This window comes from Equus asinus, chromosome 5, assembly GCF_041296235.1.
Source record: "Equus asinus isolate D_3611 breed Donkey chromosome 5, EquAss-T2T_v2, whole genome shotgun sequence".
Taxonomy (NCBI): domain Eukaryota; kingdom Metazoa; phylum Chordata; class Mammalia; order Perissodactyla; family Equidae; genus Equus; species Equus asinus.
In genome coordinates this window covers 26545951-26573790 of record NC_091794.1, presented here as the reverse complement: position 1 = coordinate 26573790, position 27840 = coordinate 26545951, and the positions used below count along the sequence as shown (strand labels likewise).

Below are 27840 nucleotides of genomic sequence, written 5' to 3'. Positions count from 1 at the left end.
ATTATAATCCAAGAAGCCCTTTTCCAGAAAGGAAGAATCTTTCCTGAGAAGCATGGTTTTCAGTACAGTCTTATACTTTTTTAGAACAAGAAACATACATTAAACACACCCAGGATACATATCCATCAAAGTTTCAAAGAAGTATTCAGTTGCAAATTAGCAGGTCAACAGGACCCTGGTGTCCTGAGAAGGAATAATACAGGAGTTTACCAGCAGGGCTTTGCCAATAGGGTGTAGGAAGGGAGGTGTGCATTCTTTACTTTAATGGTTAAAGCAGGTGTAAAATGGATGTTTGACCGACCAGAAATCAGGCTTCTTTAGTTCTAGCCAAATCAATTGTGAACCCGAATAGTTACCGCATATACCTCCATATGTGAAAATCTCGTCAATGGTATGTAATAATGGCAACAACAACAACGAAAATCAGATTAAAAACATGAAATCTTTGAACATTTGTGTGGAATACCAGACGAAGCGAAATTGCTCAGTATGTGTAGATTCTGCAACAAAGCAAGACAAATTTATTTTCACCTACGTGAAATGGCAGAGGAGAGAGATCTTGCAAAGCTTCTAGGGAGAAAGGGATAGTAAAGGGAATTTAATTGCACAGTGTCTGTTATTACTCATAAAAGCATGAAAATAAAAATATAAGTGACACACTCTTTAGTGTCCTCTTTCTTGTTTCAGTTTAGTGAATGCAAATTTTTTTTGTTTGGATTTTTCATAGGTTCGGTCCTAACCTCTCTCTCCTAAACCCATTTTCTCCACGTTGTAATAAGAGTTACACCAGGAAACTAGGGCTGATTTATTTATTTATTTATTTTTTAAGATCCCGTCAGTGAAGGAAAGGGAGAGAGGACTCAGCACGCCCAGTCTGAATTTCAACGCGGCCCCTCCACAGCTAATCCGTATCCGTTCCTCGCTTTAATTTTTTCCTGCGTAGATTCCCTAACGTCCAGTGATGCTTCTGCTTATAAGATTTTTAAATATTTCTCCCCGGGGAGAGATTTTAGGGAATGGGGATGAAGAGAAGGCGGTGGGCAGACCCCGTGTATTTCTTCTATTGCAGCACGGAATAAGGGGAGGAGCAGGAGCCTGAGGCCTGGAAACAGGTTTGCATTCGGCAGGACTGCTCTGCGTCCCTCAGGACTCTGACCTGGAAAGCGCTTTACGTGTAACCCTTTTAAGGCCCCGATCGTTTGTAGCTGTTTGTAAACTTGTCCAATCTCCCTCACCGGACTGCAGGCTACCGACTAGAGGGAGGGAGAGGGTGTGAATGTTTGGAAACAGTTTAAAAAGTGACAAGAATCCAATTTTATTCGTTATGCATGGCACAATCCTATAATATCAATAATGGCAATGAATATTAGAGTTCATCTACAATTCTATCACCTAATAAATCACTTGTTTCTATTTTCCCTTCCAGTCCCTCATGCATTAAACCTTAGGCAAAGCACTGTGCCAATCTTGGTTCCTGTGCAGCTTTTACACAACGTAAATACAAATTTGCACTTTGCTTTTCATTCTTTTTCCTTTCTGCTTATCCTAAGTATTTCTGAGGCTGCAAAATATATATTCACCATAAGGCCTTAGCGGCTACCTAATATTCCATCAAGGACACACGCTTTAAGGAATTATTTCAGTGTAAGCATCCAGCATCTAGGAGTAAACGCTAATAGCATTTGACCTTGCACTGCAGAGGCTGGAGATCGGTCAAGGTTAGACAGAAGGCTCCGGGTCGCAGGGCTGCAGCCAGTGCCCCGCAGCCCCTCCCTCAGCCTTTTGGCGCCTTTTGCCTCCCCCGCCCCGGCCGGCCCGAGCGCTTGCGCAGCCCTCCTCCGGCGCCTCCATTGGTGCGCGCAGTAGCGGAAGTTGCCCAAGTGGGAGGGTCGGGAGAGACAGGGCCAGCCTGCGAGCCAGGCGCCTCCCGTAGTCTGCTTGGCGAGGCGTCCGCAGCGGCCGTCGGCGGCTTGGGTAGGGGCGGACCGAAGAGTCGCCTGTGTGAGTGACGCGCCGCTGTTAGAAGCCGCGGCCCTGCTGTCCTCTCTTCCGCCTGCAGCGCTGGGCCGAGCGGTCTGCGGCGCGGCTCCCTTGGGCGCTGTCCAGCAGCGTCGGGGAGCCCCAGGGGCGCCTCCGGGTGGGGTGGCCGGGATGGAGCGGGGACCGCGTGCTGCTGGGGAAGGGGACGCTGCGGCGCGAGGAGCGGGCTGCAGGTGCACAGGGTGGAGCCGCGGGGTGCAGAGCGGCTGCCCTACTTCGCGTCCTTTCTGCGCCCTCCCGGGCTCGGTGGCGGAGCGGCGAATGGTTTCTCTGTTAGGATTCTGAGGGCGAGAGGAGGGCCACCGCGCTGTCGCTCTGCACCCCGCCACTCTGCGTCCGACTCCTCTGGCCCCCTGCGTCCCTTGTTCTCAGTGGCTCGCCCTTAAATGCTGGCCCTCCGGGGACGGCTTAGGCCGCGGGCTCGGCAGCGAGGAGTCCGCGCCGGGCGAGCCGCGCTGCCGCAGCGTTGGCGGGTCCTCGGGAGGAGCACGTGGCCGCTCCAGGAAGCGTCCCCGCAGCGCTGGGGGTGGAGGTCACCTTGAGCTCGGAGCCCTTTGCTTCCTCGGGTCCCGTGCGGGCTCTGGTCTCTCCACCGCTGGAGGGGACCGAGCTGTCCTCGATTCGGTTAAGAGTGTGTCGTGGGCGTGCGGTGGGGGTTCTGTAAGCTGTACCCTTGAACTCTGTACACCCTGATCTCTCGGCGTGCCCCTTGGCCTCGTGGGTGGCTTCTCAGTTTTCCCAGGTCAGAAGCCAACTGAACGCTGCGGGCGTTCACGTTAAGACTGTTGGGGCTGCGAGGCTGTCCTCACTATAAAATGGGAGACCATAGGACAGATAGTTCGTGGAAGCGATGGTCCGGAGGCTAAGGAAAAACGGTTGAAAATTAGCGATATGGGCAAAGAGCTGTGCTGTATTGACAAACGCCTTAGAAGCCCATGGTGTCCCTGTTTCTGGTGGTCAGCTCTCTAAGCGGGCAGTGGGGAGAGTGGGTAAGAAAGTCATGCTTTTTTGACTTGACTCTTTTTGGTCAACATTTTCCCTTTGCCTACTGCTGGTAGCGACCTTGGGTATATTAGGGAACTCGATTATTGCTGCTTTTTCCTGTGTGTGCGTGTGTGTGTGTGCGCGCGCGCGCCTGTGTGTGTTTTAGGGGGAGTAGTAAGAGGATTGAAGTAGGAAATAGTTGTCCTGTTACAGGAGTATTTGGATACCTGATACCTGATACCTTTATTCTAGGCTTAGATATGAATTTGCAATACTAGAGGCTGATTCAGTTGTCTCTGGGCTGGGGAGTTTGACCTTATTGACAGAGACACTTAAGGTGGTTTCCAGAAGTTTTCTACTGTCAAAATTAAACCTAGGCTATCTGAAGTACTTATTGGCCCTGCTGTTTTTTCCCTCAGTTTTGGATTATAATAAACTCAGTGTGCCTCACAAGAAAATCCAGAATTATTTGTCACTGATGTGAAATATTTTCCAGAAGTCTATATATAGCATAGCACCCTTTAGCTTTTCTTCAATGGAATGTTCTTGTCAAGTAATGGTGTGCTTCTAGCCTGTGCTGAAGACCCTTGGATAGGAAGGAGTGACTTGGCTAACTCTGCCCTAGGCGTGGCAGTTATTCGCTTCTGATACTGTACTTACCTATATTGGAGCAATGTTCTCAGCTAAATTTGAATCAGACAACAATGAAAGCTAGTTAAAAATGATCTTCTGAGGCCTTTTGGCACTCTTCTGTGCATGTGCCTTCTGTCTGCTCTCCTAGATGAGCACTACACCAATAGGCTGCCATGACTTCAAGGGGTGACCTTCAAATTGGTCAGTCTTTTTTCAGAAAGCTGAATGGCAATGAAGATTCTGCTTGTTTTTGATTTCCTCTGCTGCCTTTTCATTTAAAGCTAGGGAAGACCTTGATTGTCTCTGCAGAAGTCATTCTGGGTGTACACAAGTGTGTGAGTTCTAAGGACCCTGCAGAGGTTTTGTAAGTTCATGTAATCTTTTCATTTTCACCTGCAAGTGCATAGTTGCCTAGGGAAGTAGTTTGCAAAATGGGTATCTGTAACCAATTGTTTGAGATCTTGGAGCCCTAAACTTTAAAGTTTTTCTGCTTTTTAAAAATCTCCCTACTACCCAAGCTTTGCCCAGTGATTTCAGGATAAACCAGAATAGTGGCAAGGATGGGAAAGATTCCAGGTCCAGGGGTTTGATTATATTCTTTTTCGTATTGTTTCCAAATGATATGAAAAATGAACCTCATATACATTAAGCATGCCCCAATACTGTTAAGAAATAAAATACCTTTACTCTTTGTTGATTACTACATAATTCCATATCAAGTGTTATAGGGCAGTTAGTCAGAGAGGGCTTCATAGAGATGGCCCTTGAGCTGAGCCTGGAAGGAATGAGTAGGACTTCAAGGACAAAGGAAGAATGCTGGTGGGTAAAGGCAGGGGCTGGGTTCTGTCTTATTTTGGAGAACGTAGAGGGCAGTGAAGCTATTAGGTAATGAAAGTCTAAACAGAGCCTCAAAAGCAGGCAGAGGAACTTTATTTCATGTGAGCTCCAAGGACTTGAAACTGTGGCCTGTTTTCTAAATGGAAGTGGACTTGTCAGTGGTAACAAACAAGGGGCTTATTCTTATTTCGGGTAAAATAGAATAGCAGCTTTGGGTCTGTTATACACAGATGAGAGTGTATTTTGGTACCTGATGCCCCATCCCACCCCTGTTTAGCTGTATGTATTGCATACAGACCCCTGGTTTTGAGACACCCCAAAGTAGCTTAAGACCTCAAGATAATTACTGTATTTTAAAAAATTAAAGAGAAATTAATGCCACATTTCAGGAAGGTAGGCATAAGATGATTTGAATTCTGAAGAAGTTTGAGGCTGTAGTTAGTTCCTTTGCCTGCCTCCTGTCTTCCATCCCATGGCTCAGTTAAAGACATTTAAGATCCTCCTTCTATTTTATGTTCAAAACAGGTGGGGCTCTATTTTGCTTACTTTAATTTTCATTATTAACGTGAGAAACGGAATAGTTTTTCCAGTTACTTTTGAGAACACCAAAGATACACAAGGTGATATTTGGTTTGTGTCTTGTAATGGATAATTAACGTCGTTGGTGACATCTTGAAATAAGCCCGGTAAGATTTGTTTGGCCTTTAGATGTGGTCTTTTAACAGACCTGCCTGTTTGTAGAAGGATAGTGTTACAACTGGTATGAAAAGTTTGTCTCCCATGCTTTTAGGGCATAGAGTGATTTCCGTTGGAAGAAAATTCATTAAGGGATTCTCCTAAGTAGAAAGCTTTACTCTGTGTGGGGTCATTTTGAAAGACTGACTTAAATTTGTTATGTATAATTTCAGGAATAACTTTTGTGGATATCATAGAATTATCATGTTCTTCACAGGTGTGGGGTTAAATGATGAGGTTAACATGGGAATTGCCTAGGTCACAATTTCCTCTGACTTGATTTCTTTTATGTTATAGTCTTAATTTTATGGCTGGGGTTGAAACAGAACTAAACATATCTGTCCTCTCAGTAAAAAATGTACTTAGATTTTAATTATACAAAATCATAATTACGTGTTCTATTATCTGCCTGTTCCTGCAGACTTAGAATTACTCAGTCTCCTCATCATTTATTTAAATTCTTTATTTAGATCACTTATTTAAATATGTTGTCACTTTAGTCTTAAAATTAATTTCAAACTAGAAACCTTGAGAAATGGCTGGTTCAGATGAGTATTAAACCTGTGAGCTGCTGTTTCCTAGAAAAGGATGGTTGATATTGGTTCAGGGTGGGGTCTTCTAGTTCTGGCTCCAGAGATTGGGTTTGTACCGTTCTGGTGCAGCGAGAGTGATAAGCTTTTTGTACCAGATGGAACAAGAGATTGTGCTTCTAAGAATATGACCTATTACTTATTGGCTCTGGTCTTTAAAGCTTGGGAATTAAAAAAAAATTTTTTTTGTTAATAGATTTTTGATAGGAGACTTTTCAAATGCCAGTTTCTATAATGTCTTTTGTTTCATAGTCTGCATATATCTTATAGCTTGCTTTGTGCCATGTGGGTGTTAAATGTGCTGTAAGTGTACTTGCAGCATGGGAAAAGCCTTGAAATAGGTAGTATGAAGTAAATAGCCATTTTATACAGCTCAACATAATCACTCTCAAGTGTCTGGATGCACTCAAACCAAATTAACTAGAAAATCTAGATTTCAGTTAATGTCTATGCCTTAACTTAGGATTCGCTCTGTTGGTTACAGAGGTGTACTTTGCTTTGGAAAAAGTTAAGATTAATTTCTTAAATTTCTGGAGATGAGAACACAGTTTCTATAACCCAGTAACCCATTGAACTTCATTTTTAGATTATCAGTTTTCAGCCTTGAACAAGTCACTTAACCTCTCATAACTGGCCTCTTTATCTGTAAAATAGCGTACTCTATGTTTTTCTTTTGTCAACTCTTTTTACATCAGAGGTCTGTCAAATCATTTGTAGGAACTGTTCATTTTAATCAGAAGGATCAGGGTTTTTTTCTCCTTTTCCATTGAAGATGCTTTGTCACTGGTGTATGGAGCACGGCCAGTCTTGACTTAATTCTATTTTAGTTTGGGTTTGTTTTTTTTTTTCAGGTGCTAGTCTATTGTTTTTTATTTGTCCCTTTTCTTTGCCTACCAAATTCAGTTACTTAAATCTACTTACCCTGATGACATTCTAATTAGCTTTCCCCACATTTTTAATTTTGAAAAATTTCAGGCCTACAGGAAAAATTGAAATAATAGTACTGTGTATATTCATGTACCCTTTGCCTAGTTTCACCAGTTGTTAACAGTTTACTTTTAATGTTAACAGTTAACATTTGCTTTTTTTAACTGGAACTGTTTGAAAATAAGTTACAGACCTCCCGACACTTCATCCTTAAATTCTTCACCATCGATCTCCTGAGAAAAAGGGCGTTCTCCTCCAAAAAGACAATACCATTATCACACTACCCAAATCTAACGTTGATAAAATACTGTTTTCCAGGAGTTAGTCTACATTCAAATTTCTTACTTCTCCCAATAATGTCCTTCAAGCTGCTCCCTCCCCACCTCAATTCAGTATCTAATCAAGGATCACACTAAATATAGTCGTCATGTAAACTAAATCTCTTGGTTAAAGACCCTTTCTAGAAAGATGATAATATATTTTTGAGTAAATTTGATATATAGTAATTAATCTGGTGTGGTAATGAAAAGCCCTCGCTAATCTGATACAGTGGTATCTATCTCATTCTATGAATTCTCTTTTTTAATAGGAGGCTCATCAGTGTGACAGCACGGAACGATGGATCAAGCCAGATCGGCGTTCTCTAACTTGGTAAGGTATTTTAAGTGGTATTTCTCGGTCACCCGTTTGCAAGAATGTGAAGTGTAACAGAACGACTGTCTCCCAGGAAGCCTGAAATAATACCCAAAGTTATTATCCGGTATTCATTTACCTTAGAAGTGGGGTTCTTGAGGCGGAACTAATCCCACAAAGCAAGGGTATACTCAGTCTTGAGTGGAGTTAATTATGGAAAATCTTAAGAGAAGTTTCATGGCATTTTGGGTGCCGTGGAGAGGGACAGCCAAGCACAGAAGATGAACTCAAGAAAGCCCTGATCAGACTATCCCAGTAGACGGTACATAGCTGACCAAACGTTTTATACGTGTTCCTATTCACTATCCTCTCCTTCATATGCTTTCTTTTTCTCTTTTTTTAAAATCTCAGTTTGGTGGAGCACCATTGTCATATACCCGATTTAGTCTGGCTCGGCAAGTAGATGGCGATAACAGTCATGTGGAGATGAAACTAGCTGTAGATGAAGAAGAAAATGTTGACAATAACGTGAGAAGTAATCACGCCAGCCTCACAAAACCAAAAAGGTTTAATGGATCTTTCTGCTATGCTGTTATTGCTGTAATCATCTTTTTCTTGATTGGTAAGAGTGGCCATTCAAAACTTAAATGTTGCTTGTCACCAACTCTAGAAGTCTGTTCATTCAACTCAGCAAATGTTTATTTTATACCTTTTTATGTGCTGTTGTGCTGGGCACTAGGAATACAATGATGACTAAGATTCTATACCTGCCTTTGAGTTTCGCCTGGTGGGAGAAGAGAGACACACGAATCATTTCAGTGTAATGTGCAAATGTTACACCAGAAATAACGCATCGGTTATTTGTAGCATTGAATATGAGTATTCAGGAAAGGCTTCTGGGGGGAAAAATACCTATGTTTTGCAAAAGGAACTGTTTAAAATAAAGTTATATAATTTATTAGATTGAATGCTTTAAAATATACAAAACTGAGATGCATTATTTACTTTCAGACTGCTTACAATTTGATTAAAACCAGTATTTTCGAGGCTTATCAGCAAGGATTAACAATTCCTATATGAATAGATTATAAATGGAATTCTATAAATTCAACTCTGAAACTTTTTATCCTTAGGATTTATGATTGGCTACTTGGGCTATTGTAAACGTGTTGAACCAAAATCTGAATGTGGCAGATCAGGGGACTCCAAGGAGATAGAGGGAACAGAACCACCAGAAACGGAAGAGTACTTCCCTGAAACACCGTCTCGCTTACTTTGGACAGACCTAAGGACGATGTTGTCAGAGAGACTGACTGCCACAGAATTCACCAACACCATCAAGTAAGCTCTAGCTTCTTCCCAAGTTCAGCCTCAGCACCTAAGCAGATACTGATGATTAGCTACAGGGAAACAAAACGAAGGTGACAGTCTGGAGGAAAGGCTTGTTAGAGTAGGGGAGGCTTCCCATGTGGAGTTAGAGGGTAAGGAGTCAGTAAAGAATTTAAACTATGTTGATAGGAAAAAAGTTAGAAGTTTTGTGGGGACTCTCCTTTCTCTTAAAAAAATTCCATAGGTCCTTGATCATTTTGGGCATCTGGTTCTTCGTAGCTTGTTGCTTGTTGTCACTTTCTTCTGCTCTGGGGTTTCCATCTTAACCCTGTGTAAGTCATGCTGAGCTTTGCTGCTATTCACAAGGGCATCAGTAACTATCTTCATCCTCTAGATCAGGACTGACTGTCCAGCTTGATATGTCTCTAGTATTCCTTGATTTCTTCAGTTCTCACTCATTAATGCATAGCCTAAGAAGTGTCCTTAAGGCTTCTGCTGTTAGTTTTTTTGGGGTTTTTTTTTTTTTTTTGCTGAGGAAGTTTAGCCCTGAGCTAACATCTGCACCAGTCTTCCTCCAGTTTATATGTGGGTTGCTGCCACAGCATGGCTGATGAGTGGTGTAAGTGTGTGCCTGGAATCCAAACCCGTGAACCTGGGCCATCAAAATGGAGCATGCTGAGCCCAAGCTCTATGCCACAGGGCCAGCCCCTGCCCTAAGATTTTTAAGATCTTCCTTAGGCACGTACTTTAACTCTGTGTAAAGAATAAATTCATCTTCTACCTTTTGCTACCTTCCTACAGTTTCAATGGTATAATAATTCGTTTAGTCTTTAATTAGAAATCTTGGCATTGTTACTTCATCTAGTGAGTGCTTTTGTGTATACTATACACACACCAAGCATTATGGGTGAGGGGAGAGTGTAGTCTACCAAAAAAAAAGATAACTAATATAACGTGATGTGTATATTTACAAAGAGCCATGGGAGTCAGAAGAAGAAACAATTTTGCTTCCAGAGGATTCAAAATGCTTCAGAGTAGGTGAAAATTGAAGCTGCACATCTGGAGTCCACCAACAATACTATTATCCTTCATTTTGCTCACAACAGATCTCCTGGAAGCGACTGATTCCCCCTGACACTACCCTAAGCAGATATGCTGTACTGTGATGGGGCTCTTAAAGGAATGCTTTACAGTGGAAAAGAAATTTTAACAAGTTTGAAGTCATGAATTCCTTCAGATGTGGGGCATAATTTTTTCTTCTTCTAAGTTTGTCTCTATCTGATCAATCCAGAAATTTTGGGTCACAGTTAATTTATCTTAACTATAATGGATAGTATTGAGTTATGCTCTTAAAACAGTTTTAAAACAGATATTTGAGTTTAATGTTTATTTTAAATTAAACTTCAGTTCATTTAACAGTGACCTTCTTTTCTTCCAGGCGGCTGAATGGAAATTCTTATGTCCCTCGTGAGGCTGGATCTCAAAAAGATGAAAGCCTGGCTTTTTTCATTGAGAATCAATTCCGTGAATTTAAGCTCAACAAAGTGTGGCGTGATGAACATTTTGTTAAGATTCAGGTCAAAGGCAGGTATGTTGAACAATGGTAAACTTACAGAAGAAGCTGTTTTTAGGTGTGCTAAATATAGCAAAGATTTTCAAAATAATGAAGTCAAGTACTAAATGTATTGAAGCCATTTAATTTTTTTTCCTAAGCTTGCCCTTAGCTTCATTTTAACTTAATCTTTTTTAGCAATGCTCAGAGCTCGGTGACCGTAGTGAACGGGAGTGGTGACATGATATCCCTGGTGGAGAATCCCACTGGTTACGTGGCATATAGTAAGGCCACAACAGTTACTGTAAGTAAGGCAAAACACTGCATGACTTTTTTTCTCCCGGTTGAGTAGCTCAAAAACTCATTGTCTTTACTGTTCTCGTAAAATGGAGCTGGTCACGAGATATTCTTGTTCTCAACCCTCCTGTGCTCAGTTAAAATAAAAATCCCAAGTCCTCATCCTGGTTGGCAAGGCCCTAAGTAATTCTGCTGCTCTCCTCTTCTCTCACTCCGCCCTGGGTGTTCTGACCTCCCTGCTGTTCCGCAAACACTCTCAGACTCGAGCCTGCTCCCACCTCGAGGCCTTTCCCTTTGCCTGGACCACTCTTCCTCTAAATATCAGCGTGGCTTGTCCCCTCGTCATGGGCAAGTCTCTTCTCCGATGTTGCTTCCCTGGCGAAGTCTTCCTTGAGTATCTTATCAAAGATGTCTTTCCTCTAATCTCTTCCCCTTGTCTTGCTTTATTTTTCTTCATAGTACTTGTAGCACCCGACATTATTCATTTGTTTCCATGCTAGAATGTAAGCTACGCGAAGGGCTGGGGTTGGTTTCATTTGCTGCTGTGTCCCAGAGCCTCGGACGGTGCCTGACACGTGGTAGTATTTGCTGGGTGAATGCATATATCAGATTCCCCTTATGTGGATATAAATAGGTATCAATAACCATCTTGGCTGGTGTTTAGTGTTAGCTTGATTCTGTGATGTTTGATCTTTTAAAATTTAGGCAAGTATGACCAAACTACCATAGAAATTAAAAAATAGCTAATAGAATAGATGTATCTAGGTTTTTTAGGTTAAAAACCACATATTTATATGTCAGGGGTCTATGTAGTGGATGCTTTCTGAGCCAGATGAACTTTTGTGGTAATTTTTGGTCTTCCTGGTCACCTGTTCTGTATCACTTTCCCTGACTGCTTACAAGCCAGGAGTTTGGAAGTGGGTAGATTGTTCTGTTACAGAACATTGAGGATTTTAGTTCACCTGCAAGCTTTCTATACTTAGACATTTGGTTGTTAATGTTGGCTGTACATCGAACTCTAATAGTGTTTAGGAACATTATGATGACAATTTATGTAAATATCTAAAAGTTGATCTCTGCAATCACTTTATTGTAATAGTGTTTAGTAATTTTTGGACAGATTTATTATCAGAAATTTTAGTGAAGACCTATTCCTATGTATGTCCTCAACTCTGGGGTTCAAGTGTGGAAACATGTAATTGGTGCTGCCATGGCTAACCTATAATATTTCTGTTGGTATATGTCTTTGTGTTTAACATATCCTTTGTGTTTATTATCCTTTCTCTGTCCCCAAAATATCTGAAGCAATGTAAAATAGATGTAAATTAATTAATGTAAATAGATCAGTGGAAATTAGATTAAAGGCAGCCTGAGATAATGAAAGACATGAGTGTAGGAGGCCAGAAATGTTGGCTTAACTCCTGGTAGCCCTGGCCAGTTTGACTGTGGAACTCTCACATCCTTTCTAGGCCTTGACCTCCTTTTTTTTCCTCTCTTGGTTTGATCTGTAAGACCATTCTGTCTCAGACTCTATGGCTGTTCTAATGCCATAATGCTTATTAAATCTAATGTCTTTCTTCTAGGGTAAACTGGTCCATGCTAACTTTGGCACTAAAGAAGACTATGAGGCTTTAAGCTATCCCGTGAATGGATCTTTAGTGATTGTTAGAGCAGGGGAAATCACTTTTGCTCAAAAGGTGAGTATGGCTTATTAAATACATTGGTATCATATTCTTTAGTTGAACGGCATTGTTTATTACATTCTGAAAACCAGCAGTGTTAAATGCTCATACCTGTTAATGTAATTTAATTTACTAAACTGCTCAACAAATCAAATAAGTTCCAATTATCTGAAGTGACAGGATGCTTCAGAACTATGGCATATCCGCTTGGAGTATTTTGCAGCCATTGTCTTTCAGTGAAAATGAAGTAATCAGAAATGTGTAAGTGAAATTGTGTCTGTGTAACTGAGCTTTATGTACATACAGAATTCAGTTATAACTATGTTTTATAAAAAGGGAAGTTACAGGTCAAACTACACAAGGGACAGAATGGAACATATCAAGATAGTAGTTGTCCCAGATGGGTTTTTTATTATTTCTCTTGTCTTTTAAACTCTCCTTAATGAGTTTTAAGACACATATTTTTTCTAAACATATAAGCTATTTGAAACATTTGGGAATTTCAGTGTAGTCCCCTGTAACTGTTTGTCCACAGTGTAAATTCCAGGATATATTCTTCTAGCTTTGTATGATTAGGTCTTCCATTTTTTGAGCTTTACCTTTTCTCTTTAGGTTGCAAATGCTGAAAGTTTAAATGCAGTTGGTGTCTTGATATACATGGACCAGGCTAAATTTCCCATTGTCAATGCAAAGCTTCCAGTCTTTGGACATGTGAGTTCTTATTTCTTGAGTAAATGAGTTTTGGGGTTTTCCAAATTATTGCTATGTTCTATCTACATTAATAGAAATAGAACTGTGCCTTCCTTAAATAAGCTCTTTTTTTGGAAGAGTTTTAACAGTAAGCAAGAATATGGATTACATGACTGAGACTGTGAGACTGTTATTACTTATTGCTAAAAATTTTGTTTTGTTTGAGGAAGATTAGCCCTGAGCTAACATCTGCTGCCAATCCTCCTCTTTTTGCTGAGGAAGACTGTCCCTGAGCTAACATCCATGCCCGTCTTCCTCCACTTTATACATGGGACGCCTACCACAGCATGGCTTGCCAAGTGATGCCATGTCTGCACCCGGGATCTGAACCGGTGAACCCCGGGCCGCCGAAGTGGAATGTGTGCACTTAACCTCTGCGCCACTGGACCGGCCCCATGCTAAAAGTATTTTATCACTAGTGTCTTGAATTGAGAATTTGGCCTATGCCATATAAAAACGAGTCACATATCATAGAGCCACTCAGACTTTCAGACTTTAAGGTGCTCAGCTAAGCTTGGGATGTAGCTTCATACTGAATCTGGATCTTATAGGGACCTTCTTGCATAAGTGCCTGATGGAGCTAATTACTTTTTTGTTTTCCTAGGCTCATCTGGGAACCGGTGACCCTTATACACCAGGATTCCCTTCTTTCAATCACACACAGTTTCCACCATCTCAGTCATCAGGATTGCCTAATATACCTGTCCAAACAATTTCCAGAGCCGCTGCAGAAGCGCTGTTTGCGTAAGTTCTTATTTGAAAGTTGTCTTGCAGGGTGAGGTTTCATGATTAGAGGAGGAATGATATGTTTAAGTTGATTTGATAAAATGTTAAAAGTGTTGGCTGTAATTTTTCACATTTGGGTCATTTAGGGGATGGATAGCTTTTAACATGGTGTAGACAAAAATGAAATTTATCCTCCATAAAATGATCTTAATAGTAGACGTTAAATTTATAAACTTGAAGAGTCCTTTTTCAGTTCAGCCAGTGAATTCCTTGTGTGATATTCCTGGCATAGCTTCTGTTTGAGTACTTCCTGTTACAAAGCACTTTGTTGCCTGTGGCAACCCGTTCAGTTATTAGAGAAGATCTGTTAGAATGTGTGTTGAGCTGAAATCTTATTCCCTGTAACACCCGTTAGTTCTGGATTTTCTTTTTAACAACAGAACGATTCAAGTTTCCTTATCTATGGATTGAATATCCTCAGTTCTCCTGATAGTTTCTAGATGCTTTACAGTCATGATTAGTCCTTCTGGATGTCCTCTCTAGTATATTAGTGTCCCTCTTTAAAAATAGAGCCATCTAATTAGAGCACGTCATTAATTTTTATCTTGGTCTGGACATATTTTGCACCTGGTATTGGCACAGGACGTAGATCTAGTTTCGGACACCTAATGTGAGCATTTGTTTGCTGCGTGACGTAGAACGAGTTACTCTAACCCTGCTGATCATGTTTCTTGGACTTTATTGGGTCACTGAAATGGATTCTACTTAACAGGATAACTGGTCTTAAATGAAGAACATCTACATGTAAGGAGTTTGTAAAATACTATGTGACTGTTTTTTCTTTTTTTTAAAGATTGGCTCCTGAGCTAACAACTGTTGCCAATCTTCTTTTTTTTCTTCTTCTTCTCCCCAAAGCCCCCCAGTACATAGTTGTGTATTCTAGTTGTAGGTCCTTCTAGTTGTGCTATGTGGGATGCTGCCTCAGCGTGGCCTGATGAGCGGTGCCATGTCCGCGCCCAGGATCCAAACCAGCGAAACCCTGGGCTGCTGAAGCAGAGCGCACGAACTTAAACACTCGGCCATGTGGCCGGCCCCTTATATGATATTAATAATGCTATCTGAGGCATTTGTAATAGATGATTCTTACTGACTCATACCAAACTTAAAATCAGTGAATTCTTCCCATCACCTACAAGTCTTTTCCTAACCTGTGAAGCCAGCCCATTATCTCATCCTTGTGTCGTGAGGGATAATTATGTTTTGACATAGTTAGAGCAGTGATTGTTTGCATAACACGAGGAATTGGATAGGGAAAGAGATCTAACTACGAGTGGCATGAGAATACTCTTTTATAACTGAGATAAGAAGGTATGCTACCCTTGTTAGTGGAGGGAGTCAGGAAACATGAAAATATATTAATGAACTTTTATATAAGAGCTTATTTCTGAGTCCGTCTTGGTATCTATTTCAAATGTAAACCACAGCTATATCTCTGGCAGAGAGGCACACAACAGGTGAGAATAGGTAGAGAAATTTTTTGAAAACATTGATTAAACTAGGAAGTAACTCATGGTTTTCAAATGACTGCCCGCAGATCAGAGTAAGATGCAAATGTTGGCCTCTGGGGAGTAAATTTTGTGTGTTCTCTTTATCTGTTCACTTACCCTGGAACTTTCCTGGACAGGAAGGATGACTGACTTTATAAACCTGCTGGACGTAGCAGTAAGTCAGACTCTGATCTCTGTTTTCTCCTACTAGAAACATGAAAGGAGACTGTCCTTCTTCTTGGAAAACAGACTCTTCATGTCGGCTGGAATTCCCGGGGGATAAGAATGTGAAGCTCACAGTGAACAATGAGCTGAAAGAGATAAGAATTTTTAACGTCTTTGGAGTTATTAAAGGCTTTGAAGAACCAGGTAAAGACCCTTGGTTTTTTGTTTGTTTTTCTGATTTCCTCACTTCTTAAGGATGTGGCCAGAGGAGGGAGTGCAGCAAGGCTGGCTTGGCTCAGTTTCATGAAATGCTAAATCTTGTCTGTCCCAAAGTGGGCTGTGGAGGGATCGGTTTTATTGGGAATTAATAAGGCCCTAGGAAATTAACTTGTCAAAAAATCACCATATCACTAGAAAAATCTCTTAAGTTATTAAGTAGACCAGTGGTAAGCAAATTTCTTCTTTTTTTTTTTTTTTTTTTAAAGATTTTATTTTTCCTTTTTCTCCCCAAAGCCCTCCGGTACATAGTTGTATATTTTTAGTTGTGGGTCCTTCTAGTTGTGGCATGTGGGATGCCACCTCAGCATGGCTTGATGAGCGGTGCCATGTCTGCGCCTAGGATTCAAACCAGCAAAACCCTGGGCCGCCAAAGCGGAGTGTGTGAACTTAACCGCTCGGCCACGGGGCCGGCCCCCACATTTCTTCTTAAGGGGGCAAATAATAAACATTTTGCAGGCCACCCAGTCTCTGTTGTAACTCTTCAGCTCTGGCATTGTAAGACAGACAACATAGCCAATACATAATGAATGGGCATGCAGGCTGTAGTTTGCCAGTCCCTGGAATAGGCAATCTATCTATCTAAATGCAGTCAAATAGTCATATCATTTAATAAGGAAAGCCCTTGGACTTAATAGCTTATTAAACAATTAGCACAAATAAGTAGTCAGTGACTAAACTTAATGGTAATGTAGAAAAAGAGTAGCAGTACTAAAGAGATGAGTATTGTCATGTGAACTTTTAATCCCTCGAGTCCTAAGTCAGAACTGCAGGGAGCCCTCTTATTCTTAATACTTAGACTACATTTTTACCCTTCTACTAACTTACTTATTCAGGACTTCAACATTAGAAAACAGTTTAAAAATTGATTGGGTAATTTGTCCTCTTTTTTTTTTTTAAGATCGCTATGTTGTAATAGGGGCCCAAAGGGATGCCTGGGGTCCTGGAGCTGCAAAGTCCAGTGTAGGAACAGCTCTCCTATTGGAACTTGCCCGGATATTCTCTGATATGGTCTCAAAAGGTAGAGTACAAATTTTGAGAATTTGAACATCTGTGTGCAATGTATAGTTCTAAATGTTGTAATAGGCTGTGCTCACTTTTGCCTATATTCCTATGGTTCACTCGTGCTGGACCCTGAGTTCTGTTTTTTTTTTTGGTTTTTTTTTTGTTTTTTTTGAGGAAGATTAGCCCTGAGCTAACTACTGCCAATACCTCCTCTTTTTGCTGAGGAAGACTGGCCCTGAGCTAACATCCATGCCCATCTTCCTCTACTTTATATGTGGGATGCCTGCCACAGCATGGCTTTTGCCAGCGGTGCCATGTCCGCACCCGGGATCTGAACTGGCGAACCCCTGGCCACCAAGAAGCAGAACGTGCACACTTAACCGGTGCGCCATCAGGCCGGCCCCAGACCCTGAGTTCTTAAGTACAAAGTAGATTGTTTTTTGTTGTATCTGCCTTCGACTTTGAAACTGCTGTCCATGCAGCATCTTCACTGTACTGGGAATCGTGAATTTCTTTGAGACAACAGAAAGTGTTATATTGGGCCCTAATTCTTAGTTTGACGTATCTAGAATGATATGGCAGATCTGACATTGTCCCAAAGGAATCTATTTGAAAGCAAGCAGTGGCATCCCTGTGTACTAATGTTCTATAGTTTTGTTATAAAATTGTAACATATAATTTTATATATTATATTTATAAGTATAATATGGAATATATTTGATTTATAAATACAATATATAATATGTTTATATATATTTATATATTATACTTATATAAAGGTCTTCTTTCAAGCCTTTCTTCCATGGTACTCTGCCACTCCTCTACAGCCTCCCCCCGCTCCCCCTCCCCCAAGCCCCTATCACATTCTTGAATCTTTGGGTCATAGGGTAAGTTATAGTGCTTAACTTTTATACAAAAGTACAGTAATGCAGAAAAATACGTACCCAGGGAAGGGCGAGCGATGGAGGGCAGTGGCACATATAGCCCCAAAAGGAACTGTCACTAATGTAATTTCTCTGAAAACTATTTCCTGTAACTTAAATTTGAGAATTTTTAGTCTATTTCATGCCAATTGTTTTAAAAGTAATCCAGTGTTTTAAATGACTTACCCTTAATCGAATTATTTTCAAAGAAGATACATATCATACTTACACTGCGATGGCAAATATCTCTTGATCCAGAAGTTAAGGGACTCAAAGAATGGAGTTGGAAAAAAGTGGCTTTCAGGAAGCCAGTCACTACTATGTACTTGAAATCTTATCTGCAAATGATCTCCTAGCCTGTTCTTTGTAGATTACTTTTAAAATTTATTCCTGTTCCTTTTTTCGTTCCTTCACCTGGGTCCTCAAAGGAAAAGAAATATTGCTGAACCTGCTGCCTTGAATTAGAAGTTTCTGATTTCATCTTGAGTCAGTTGCCTACCTATAACCTTTCCCAAGATCAAACTGTTTGTTTTCTTTTAGGTGGGTTTAAACCCAGCAGAAGCATTGTCTTTGCCAGCTGGGGTGCTGGAGACTTCGGAGCTATTGGTGCCACTGAATGGCTGGAGGTATTGTCTATGTATTATCCATACCCAGACTGGGCACCCAAACTTGTATTGGCTTAATTTGTTCTCCAGAAACCATGCTCTTTTGGATTTGATTCCGTCATTTTTGCCTTGGTATATTTAGTCTCAATAGAATCCAAATTTAAGAAGAAATTCCTAATAATAGGTATAGATCACTACATATTGGTACATCAGTATTTTTCCTTCTCTTCCAGGGATACCTTTCCTCCTTGCATTTAAAGGCTTTCACTTACATTAATCTGGATAAAGCTGTTCTTGGTAAGTACCCTTTCCGTTAGCTGTTTGTGAATTCCGGTAAACTACTTACAAAACAGCAGAAGAAAGCTTTCTAAAGCAGCACTTGTTATATATTTATTGGCCATACCTGGATCAAAAGATTGACGTAGCTTTCTCTTAATAGGCCTTTCAGTGACAGAATGGGCACAGATTGCCTTGTCTAGAGCAGCGGTTCTCAGGGTGGTCCGCAGATCAGCAGGATCAGGATCACTTGGGAACTGTCAGAAATGCAAAATTTCAGGCCCTACCCCAGACCTTTTGAGTCAGGAGCTGGGGCATAGGTCCAGCAAACTATTTTAACAAGCACAGCAGGCACTTCTCATGCACTAAAGTTTGGGAACCACTAGGCTGGGCTATATTTCAGACCAGAAGGAACTAAACCATACCATATAGAATAGGACTTCCGGAGACTAATTCACGTCTTACTAGATTGTGGTATCACAGATAGAAATACCAAATAATCAAACTGCTGAAAGAGTTTGAATGTTATTAAAAGTGCACATATAGTCTTTGGATGAACTGAGAATAGTGAAATATCTACATCGGGAAGCAAAGGGAAGGAATTACAATTGAACGGAATCTTTATTAGATTAGTCGTCATTGCCGTTTACCTACACAGCAGAATGTATTGGATATAGCAAGCTTGCTGGGTGAAGCAAAAAGCTACCCCAAACCAAATCATTAACATTAAAGTACACAAAAGCAAGGAGTAAGAACTTCAGTTGAGTCAAATTAGGGTTAGCAGTCACAAAAGAACCTGACTCGTAAATCACTTTTTTGTCTACTTGGAGGATAATTGCATATGCCACTGATCTAGGGGTGTTCCAGTTGGGCAAATGCTTTTAGTTGTAGAAGTAGCAGTGTGAAAATTGCTCGACTAGAGACGGGGCAATGTTAAAATGATCTCTTTGCAGGTGCCAAGAACTTCAAGGTTTCTGCCAGCCCACTGCTGTATTCACTTATTGAGAAAACAATGCAAGAAGTGAGTATATACCTAATTATAAAATTGTATAACTTAATTTTTTATCTAATTTACGTAAGATGGAAAACATTGATATTTAAACCATTATAAGTAACCAATAGCAGAAATCTGGAATAAATTCTATAGCAGCATTATTTAAGTCATGCTCTTGGCTTATTTGCCCCCAGCCCACTGAACCATGTGAGATGAGGGAGGTGGTATGTGAAGGGCTCTCATCTCAAACAATCTGTGGTCTATTTAAGAATATGTAGCAGAATTCCATGAGGCCTAAGCTGTAGTGTAGGTGCCCACAGGGCATTCTGTAGAGTCAGAATGTTAAGGAAGGTTTAAATGGACTTGAACTATATATATCTAAGACTTAAGAAGGCCAGATAAAATATTCATTGAATAAAGACAGACATGTGGATGACCATAGTTTTGAATGAGAGAGGAACAGTATTTGCCTAATGGGATTAGAGGCTGTATACTGGAGTGGCTAAAGTTGGAGGGAAATAATGCTCAGAGAACTTGACCTTGATCCCATGGGAAACTAGGGATTACTAGATAGGGTCTCCAACAAGGCAGTAAGGTGTTTCCAGGTTAGGCTGGCAGTAGTATAAAACGTGCTAGAACGAAGAAACCATAAACAAGATGGGTATATCATGAAGGCTAGTGAAGGCTTTTAAAATTGTGGTTAAGCCACCTTTAAGATGTTAATTAAGGAGGAAAACATTTTTTCCTCACCATAACTAAAGGAACCAACAGCACAAGGCTAATAGGAATAACTTCAGAAATTTGAGATAGTTTAAATTGTCTTAAAGAAATTTTTTTCAAGAAGATAAAAAATTCATTATTTTGTATAAATGTTTATAGAGAAACATGTTAGTGACTAGCCTGAATAAGTTGAGAAAGGTTCATTTTAATGATACATTCATTAATTTCTTATTTTACAGGTGAAACATCCAGTTACTGGGTTGTCTCTGTATCGGGACAGCAACTGGATCAACAAAGTGTAAGTTGAGAAAAGTGAATGCACAGCTAATAAAAAAGCAGAATCACCCAGTAGCACCTACTCTGTTAGGTAGAGATCTAAACCTAACCTTGCCGTAGGCGTACCTGTACCTAGAGAGATTCAGTTGAAGAATTTATTTCGGGGCAAGGGTAGGGTTGCATGGTAGCACAGTCTTTTCTTAAGAAAACTTTCTAAAGACACATCTTGCTTTCCTTGCAGCGAGAAACTTTCCTTTGATAATGCTGCATTCCCTTTCCTTGCATATTCTGGAATCCCAGCATTGTCTTTCTGTTTTTGTGAGGTAAGTCTGAAGAACTCTAGAGTGTTACATCTTAGATCTTCTTTCATCAGTTATAGGACCAAGTTTCCTAGAGTGCTTAATGTGTTTTATAAGAAGGTAGACATATGCAGTTATTGCATGCTCCCTCATTATCAGTCTTAACATAGAATTGTTATCTCAGTGAGCTTAATTAGCATTTGAATTTATTTTCCAAAACTTCTTCAATTAAGTATGATGAGTTTTTATAACAAGCCTACATTGGACAGGGAGGTATAGAATATTTCCATCAAATGAAAAGTTCTACTGGACAGTGATCTTCTTGATACCTGCTGAAATATGGTTCCACATGTTTGTCTATAGGTGTTTTGGTCTCTTAAGCAAGGATAATGGGTTAAAGCACAAAAACCAAACAGAAGTAAGATTGTTACAAGACAGAACTTTGAACTGACCAAGTTGTAGGGAGACAAGATTGGCTTGGTACTAGAGCCAGTTAGAAGGCCCTGAAAGCTAATCAGAGAAAACAGAATGATGAAGGCTTCTGTGCCGAACTGCTAGAGATGGAAAACCAGCCCTGTAGCAGCTCTTCTGAGGGGTGAAGAGGTCCTAATGTCAGTGTAGGGGGTCAGGATGGAAGCTGTTGACTTTGGCCTCAGAATGGCCTCAAATTCTTCATCCAGTAGAGGCCAGGTCCTTACTAGGCTTCTTAATACCTGTTATCTTAGTCTGGGACTAGGATGGGAAAGGTTTGAAGTGAGGGAGTGATGAAAGATCAGCATCTGGAGATTCACCTAGCTGGCATTCTCTTGACCTTCTGCCAGAGCAGCCGTACGAATGGTGTTGAAATAGGCGGTCATGATGTCTATGTAGCACATTAGGAAGAACTGAGTGTTGGGTCCTGTGCTCAAGGAAATTTATGGATGCTTTCTGTTGACCTTCAGAAGTCATGTTTTTAAAAAATTCTTAATGACTTCTTAGATGTCAGAAGTCTAGCAGTGCTGGTTCAGAGGTACAGGTAATGAAACAGAGATGTACAGTCTAAAAGTAAAGGATTGTCAGTGAGGTTGTCACCAAGGTCAATGGTAGGGAATAGAGTCAAAGAAATAGTTACGAAAGTTGTCTAATGAAGGCACAGAGAAGTTGTCGTGAGCATCAGACATTGTTAGAGGGGTAATAATGTATGAGCGGACCTAGTGCTGCATGATTAGGAAGAAGGTAAATTCCAGTCTGAGAGTAACACTTTATATTCAAAGTACCTTTCATGCATGCCTTCCTCTTCCCTCATTAATGTGGGCCAAACTTCCCAGAGAGAAGAGAACAAGGATATAACTTCAAGGAGTTTGGCTAGAAATCTCTTCAGGGTATATGATGTGATAGAACAGGGATTCTATAGAACCGAGAAGAAAGTAGTCCTTCTAGGAGTAGGTTAGGTTCAAAGGAAGCAGCAAAAGTGGTGTCTTCTTAAAGTAGTGGGTTTGCGGTAACATTGCAGGAGGAATACGTTAGAAGCAAGGGAAGAATTGCCATTACTGTTACCTTGACGGTGAAACTGGGATGTGAGGCTCCTAGTCCTGTATCCCACCTGAATATGTTAACCTGGCTTTGTTTTCCAGGACACGGAGTATCCTTACTTGGGTACTACCATGGATACCTATGAGGTACTGAGTCAGAACGTTCCCGAGTTGAGCAGACTGACACGTGCAGCAGCAGAAGTAGCTGGTCAGCTCCTAATTAAACTTAGCTACGATGTTGAATTGAACCTGAACTATGATATGTATAATGACAAAATACTTTCATTTGTGAAGGACATGAACCAATTCAGAGCAGACATAAAGGTGAGCACAGTTAAAGTCAAGTTCTTCTTGCTCAAGTGTCAAGCAGTTTGAAGAATGCCATTAGCTGTTCCTGGGGAGGGGACATGATTGGCAGCCAAAGTACGGTTTAAAGTGAACCGAGGTCTAGTTTTACTTAGAATCCATAACTCATTTGAAAGGGAGGTTGAGAGGCTGTGAGTTATAAGATCTAGGAGAGGCCACAGCAAGTAGTAATTGCTGGTTTCCAACTGGTTTTATGGTCCTCGAAGTCAATTTAGCAGATCCTTAAATGAGGTAAATCACTGATAACCACATCTTAATTATTATGGCTCTCTTGAAATTTGAAACTAATTGTAACTGATCAAGAAAATGCGACTTAGCACATGGAAATAACTAGATTCTGAAGTTCATTGAACAACAATGTTTGAAGTTTTCCCTCATAGGGAGATTGAACTGGAAATGATAAACTACACAGGATTATATACTTTAAAAAAAAAAAAAATTGGGGGGCCGGCCCCGTGGCTGAGTGGTTAAGTTTGCGCATTCCACTGCAGGCGGCCCAGTGTTTCATCAGTTTGAATCCTGGGTGCGGACATGGCACTACTCATTGGACCATGCTGAGGAGGCATCCCACATGCCACAACTAGAAGGACCCACAACTAAGAACATACAACTATGTACCGGGGGGCTTTGGGGAGAAAAAGGAAAAAACCTAAAGTTTAAAAAAAAAAAAAAAAATTGGCACCTGAGCTAACATCTGTTGCCAATCTTTTCTTTTTTTCTTCTTCTTCTCCCTAAAGCCCCCCAGCACGTAGTTGCATATTCTAGTTGTAGGTCCTTCTGGTTGTGCTATGTGGGATGCCGCCCCAGCAAAGCTTGATGAGTGGTGCCATGTCCGTGCCCAGGATCCAAACCGGCGAAACCCTGGGCCGCCAGAGCAGAGCACACAAACCTAACCACTTAGCCATGGGGCCGGCCCCCAGGATTATATACTTTTACTAAGTCAATTAAATTAAATTTCTTGATGAGGATGATTTTCTTAGGAGGCTAAAAACAGATAATTGTACTATCTGCTGGTTGAAATATGAGTGTGTTACTGTAGTTTATAGGGCTTGGAACCTGCTGTACAAGGTGTTTAAGTCTTGCTCCCCCGAGTCTTGAGCCTGTCTGTGAGTCGCTTCCTTTTATCAGAATCATCTCAGTTGCTATGCTTCAATTAGGCAGGTATATAGAATAACATCCTTAGAAACCAGCGTCCGATAGTGAATTTAATGTCTTTCTGCTTCAGGAGATGGGTCTGAATCTACAGTGGCTATATTCTGCTCGTGGAGACTTTTTCCGTGCTACATCCAGACTAACAACAGATTATAAGAATGCGGAGAGAGCAAACAGAGTTGTCATGAGGGAAATCAACGACCGTATCATGAAAGTAAGTAAACTCTTAGAAAAGGAGGGACTAGAGTATGTTAATTTTTAATTGGTAAATCTTGAGATTTGTAAAAAGTACAGTAATATCTCTAGGAGCCTGGAATCTTTTGCTGCTTTAGAATTCAGCACAGATTTTGACTCTTACTTATTTACTAGCACAGTCTGGAGCCAACATCTCTAAACTGGAAATACAAGAGACATTTGACCTCATATTAATTTTTTTAGGCTTTAAAAAAATTTTTTTTTTTTTTGAGGAAGATTAGCCCTGAGCTAACATTTGCCAACAATCCCCCTCTTTTTGCTGAGGAAGACTGGCCCTGAGCTAACATCCATGCCCATCTTCCTCTACTTTATATGTGGGGTGCCTGCCACAGCATGGCTTGACAAGCGGTGCCATGTCCGCACCTGGGATCTGAGCTGGCGAACCCCGGGCCGCAGGAGCAGACGGTGCAAACTTAACCACTGCGCCACCGGGCTGGCCCCCTAAAAACATTTTTAAGAAGAGATCATTAGTGACCTTTAGCTGTCATTTTCTCTGTATTTATGCTAATTCAGCCCTTAACTGCTTTTATCTTAGTCTGCTTGGGAGAAGCAGAGACTTCATTACATGGAAACTTGTTGTAAACCTTCCATATCTATGCTATGCCCCAACCGAAAAAAATACCCAGTACAATTAGAGTTCACTTTTACAAAGGAATGGACACTTTGTTTTACAATTTTCATGTTAGAACATTAGTGTCGTGGTTCTCAACATTCTTAAATCCAGGGAGATTTTAACATTTGAAGTGAGAGAATGACAGTTGCTTTCCTCTGTCAGGTCCTTTCCTCACAACAGAAGTCATAGCGTTGTGCTGATGCTCCTGTGTGCTTTGTTTTTCTAGGTGGAATATCACTTCCTCTCTCCCTATGTGTCTCCGAGAGAGTCTCCTTTCCGGCATATCTTCTGGGGCTCTGGCTCTCACACTCTGTCGGCTTTGCTAGAGCACTTGAAGCTGCGTCAGAAAAACAGTGGTGCTTTCAATGAAACTCTGTTGAGAAACCAGTTGGCTCTAGCAACTTGGACTATTCAGGGAGCTGCAAATGCCCTCTCCGGCGACATTTGGGACATTGACAATGAGTTTTAAATGTGATACCCATAACTTATGTGAGAATATCAGGGTAGTGTGGTTTTTAGACTTGTGCTGGTTGTGCAACATTTTTCAGTAGGGGCTATTCAACCTAATGTTGTTAAAATTCTACCCAGTCATCTTGGTACTCCTATATGTTTTTAGGCAGCAGCTTTTAATACAGGGTAGGTACCTGCACTTCAAGTTAAAGTGAATAACCACTTTAAGATGTTCATCGTACAATATTTTCTCTGATCGTCTCTAGAATTTTAAGTGTTTTGTAATGGTAACGGCCTCTTTCCTGTTAAAGTTATGAAAAAGTCAGAGCCAGTGGCGTGAACCATTGCTCCAAGTCCTGAGGATGTGAACTGGCATCTCGTGAGCGGGAGGAGGGAGGCAGTAACTGCTGAAGGTTGAGTGTTGGCTCCCTGTGATCCTCCACCCTCATTTGACGCTCAACAGGAGATAGCAGGTTGTAAGACCTGATTCTCCAAGTGAGATGTATTCCTTCCTTTAAGGATTTAGCTGGTTTCCACGTTCCTGCGTGAAACAGTTAACTTTCAGAAGAGATGGGACTTGTGTTCTTGCCAGTGAGGTATGAAATAGAGGTCCTTCAGCTGGATAAATTGAGGTTCAACTGTTTATCGCAGGAGTAAGGCCTTAATATGTTAACTTCAAGATTGTTTATGAAAAGAGGAGACCAGAAGCCAAAGACTTAGTATATTTTCTTTTTCTCTGTCCCCTGCCCCATAAGCCTTTGTTTAGTTTTTTATTGTTTTCTTTTTTTCCAAAGTATTTTGAAATAACCAGTTTTAGGTGTTTAATTTCAAACTCAGTTTGTCGGACTTTAAAGAACACACTGCCAAATTTTGGCCAAAGTGTTAATTTTTTGGAAAAGCTTTCTATCATTTTGGCACTGAGATATTTATTGTTTATTTATCAGTGACAGAGTTCACTATAAATGGTGTTTTTTTTATAGAAGATAATTATCGGAAGCAGTGCCTTCCATAATTATGACAGTTATACTGTCGTTTTTTTTTAATAAAAGCAGCATCTGCTAATAAAACCCAACAGATACTGGAAGTTTTGCATTTATGGTCAACACTTGAGGGTTTTAGAAAACAGCCGCAAGCTAAATAAAATTATAAAGCTCTAAGTGTTGGAGAAGATTAAATTTAATTAGGGGTTGCTAATCAAGTTAGACTTCTGTTTACCCGACCAGATAAAAATGGCAGTTCTCCTAAATGCAATGAATTGTGATCAAGTTATAAATTAATGTCACTTACAGGCTGTGATAATACCCATATGTGTTACAGCTCAATTTATCCAAGGTGTAACTAATTCAAATTTTGCAAAATTTCCAGTACCTTTGTCACAAACCTAACTCACATTATCGGGAGCAGTGTCTTCCATAATGTATAAAGAACAAGGTAGTTTTTGCCTACCACAGTGTCTATATCGGAGACAGTGATCTCCATATGTTACACTAAGGGTGTACATAATTATCGGGAACAGTGTTTCCCATAATTTTCTTCATGCAATGACATCTTCAAAGCTTGAAGATCGTTAGTATCTAACATGTATTCCCAGCTCCCTATAATTCTCTATCTTTTAGTTTTAGTTGCAGAAACATTTTGTGGTCAATAGCATTTGGTGGGTAAATTCTAGCACTCTAAGATAAAATTACTTCCTTCAAGATTCTTTGTTTTGAAACCTAATGCAGTGTTTGTTATATTTGTGGTTTCTCTGGATCTTCTGTTTAGCAGGATAGTAGCATACATTTATAATGTTTGCTCTTGGCAAATGAATTTAACTTTATCCCTTTATTTGCATGTTAGCTCCTATAAACTTAGTTCATACAAGTTTAAATCCAAAATTGACCTTTTAGCTTAAAGCAGGGGAAACTTGTATAGGAGGCTTGCGGGGAGGGGGGAGCGAGGGGTGTAGGGAGGTGAAGCTTGCCACAGGATCTTTGATCATGTCTACCTACCCGTTAGTATATGGTGATCGTAAGTTTAAATGTAGCTGTGAACAAATAAGTTTGAGGCTACAGGAGTAAAGACTTTATTTTCTAGTACTTAGTGTTACTTACCTAAATTAAAATAGATCTAGGTTATTACAGCCTCACTGAATTGTTTCACTACTGTCTCTTTAGTCTTCACAGTGTTTTATCTTGAACTGATGTTGAGTGCAGCTAAGTGATCAGTTCATAGCTGGGATTCCTAGTTTGGGCATCTTGCTTCATCATACTTTAATGAAAGCTGAATGACTTCAAGGCATAGTATGAATAACAGGCATATATTTTACAGCAGTAAATCTCTAAAAACTCTTTTCTGTGGTCAGGGTTGAGTGATTAACAATCAGACGACCCAGTAAATGGTAAGAGGTTTATATTCCTGAATGAAATGTATAGCTCACTAGTGACAACCTGCTATAGATATCATGTGCATTTTGAAGGTAAAGGATAAAATGAGTGAGCTCTGTCATGATTCACTATTCTAGAACTTGCATGACCTTTACTGTGTTTCCTCTTAAATTTTAGTTGGCTAGAGATGGCTTATTAGACCTGCCATCGTACGGCTCAGCTGTATCTTTATAAACAAGTGATATGCCCTTATAGTTGTATACAATCTGGTATGTGTAACATTGTGGAGATTTCTTATCTGATTTAATAAAGTGCTTGAACACTGA

At 40.5% G+C, this 27840-nt stretch overlaps 1 protein-coding gene across 2 annotated transcripts; it reads left to right on the top strand.

Annotated features, from left to right (window-relative positions):
- The first annotated feature begins 1849 nt into the window (after nucleotides 1-1849).
- Nucleotides 1850-27840, top strand: TFRC (transferrin receptor). 2 transcript variants are annotated; one of them, XM_014830695.3, is made up of 19 exons: nucleotides 1850-2001; nucleotides 7336-7397; nucleotides 7791-8001; nucleotides 8513-8720; nucleotides 10147-10296; nucleotides 10459-10564; nucleotides 12141-12254; nucleotides 12852-12950; nucleotides 13594-13733; nucleotides 15474-15631; nucleotides 16605-16724; nucleotides 18172-18257; nucleotides 18470-18533; nucleotides 19466-19533; nucleotides 20466-20524; nucleotides 20744-20825; nucleotides 22415-22636; nucleotides 23904-24044; nucleotides 24925-27840. In XM_014830695.3, the coding sequence occupies exons 2-19, from the start codon at nucleotides 7365-7367 to the stop codon at nucleotides 25165-25167; spliced, it is 2304 nt and encodes a 767-aa protein (XP_014686181.1). In that variant the 5' UTR covers nucleotides 1850-2001; nucleotides 7336-7364; the 3' UTR covers nucleotides 25168-27840. The 2 variants fall into 2 exon arrangements, with proteins under 2 accessions (XP_014686181.1, XP_070365187.1); XM_070509086.1 differs by lacking the exon at nucleotides 1850-2001 and adding an exon at nucleotides 2570-2782.

Coding starts and splice junctions, on each gene's coding strand:
- TFRC (XM_014830695.3), top strand. CDS start 7,365: ATGGATCAAGCCAGATCGGCGTTCTCTAACTTG. Junction 8,002..8,512: donor AATCATCTTTTTCTTGATTG/GTAAGAGTGGCC, acceptor TTTTATCCTTAG/GATTTATGATTGGCTACTTG. Junction 19,534..20,465: donor TTGAGAAAACAATGCAAGAA/GTGAGTATATAC, acceptor CTTATTTTACAG/GTGAAACATCCAGTTACTGG.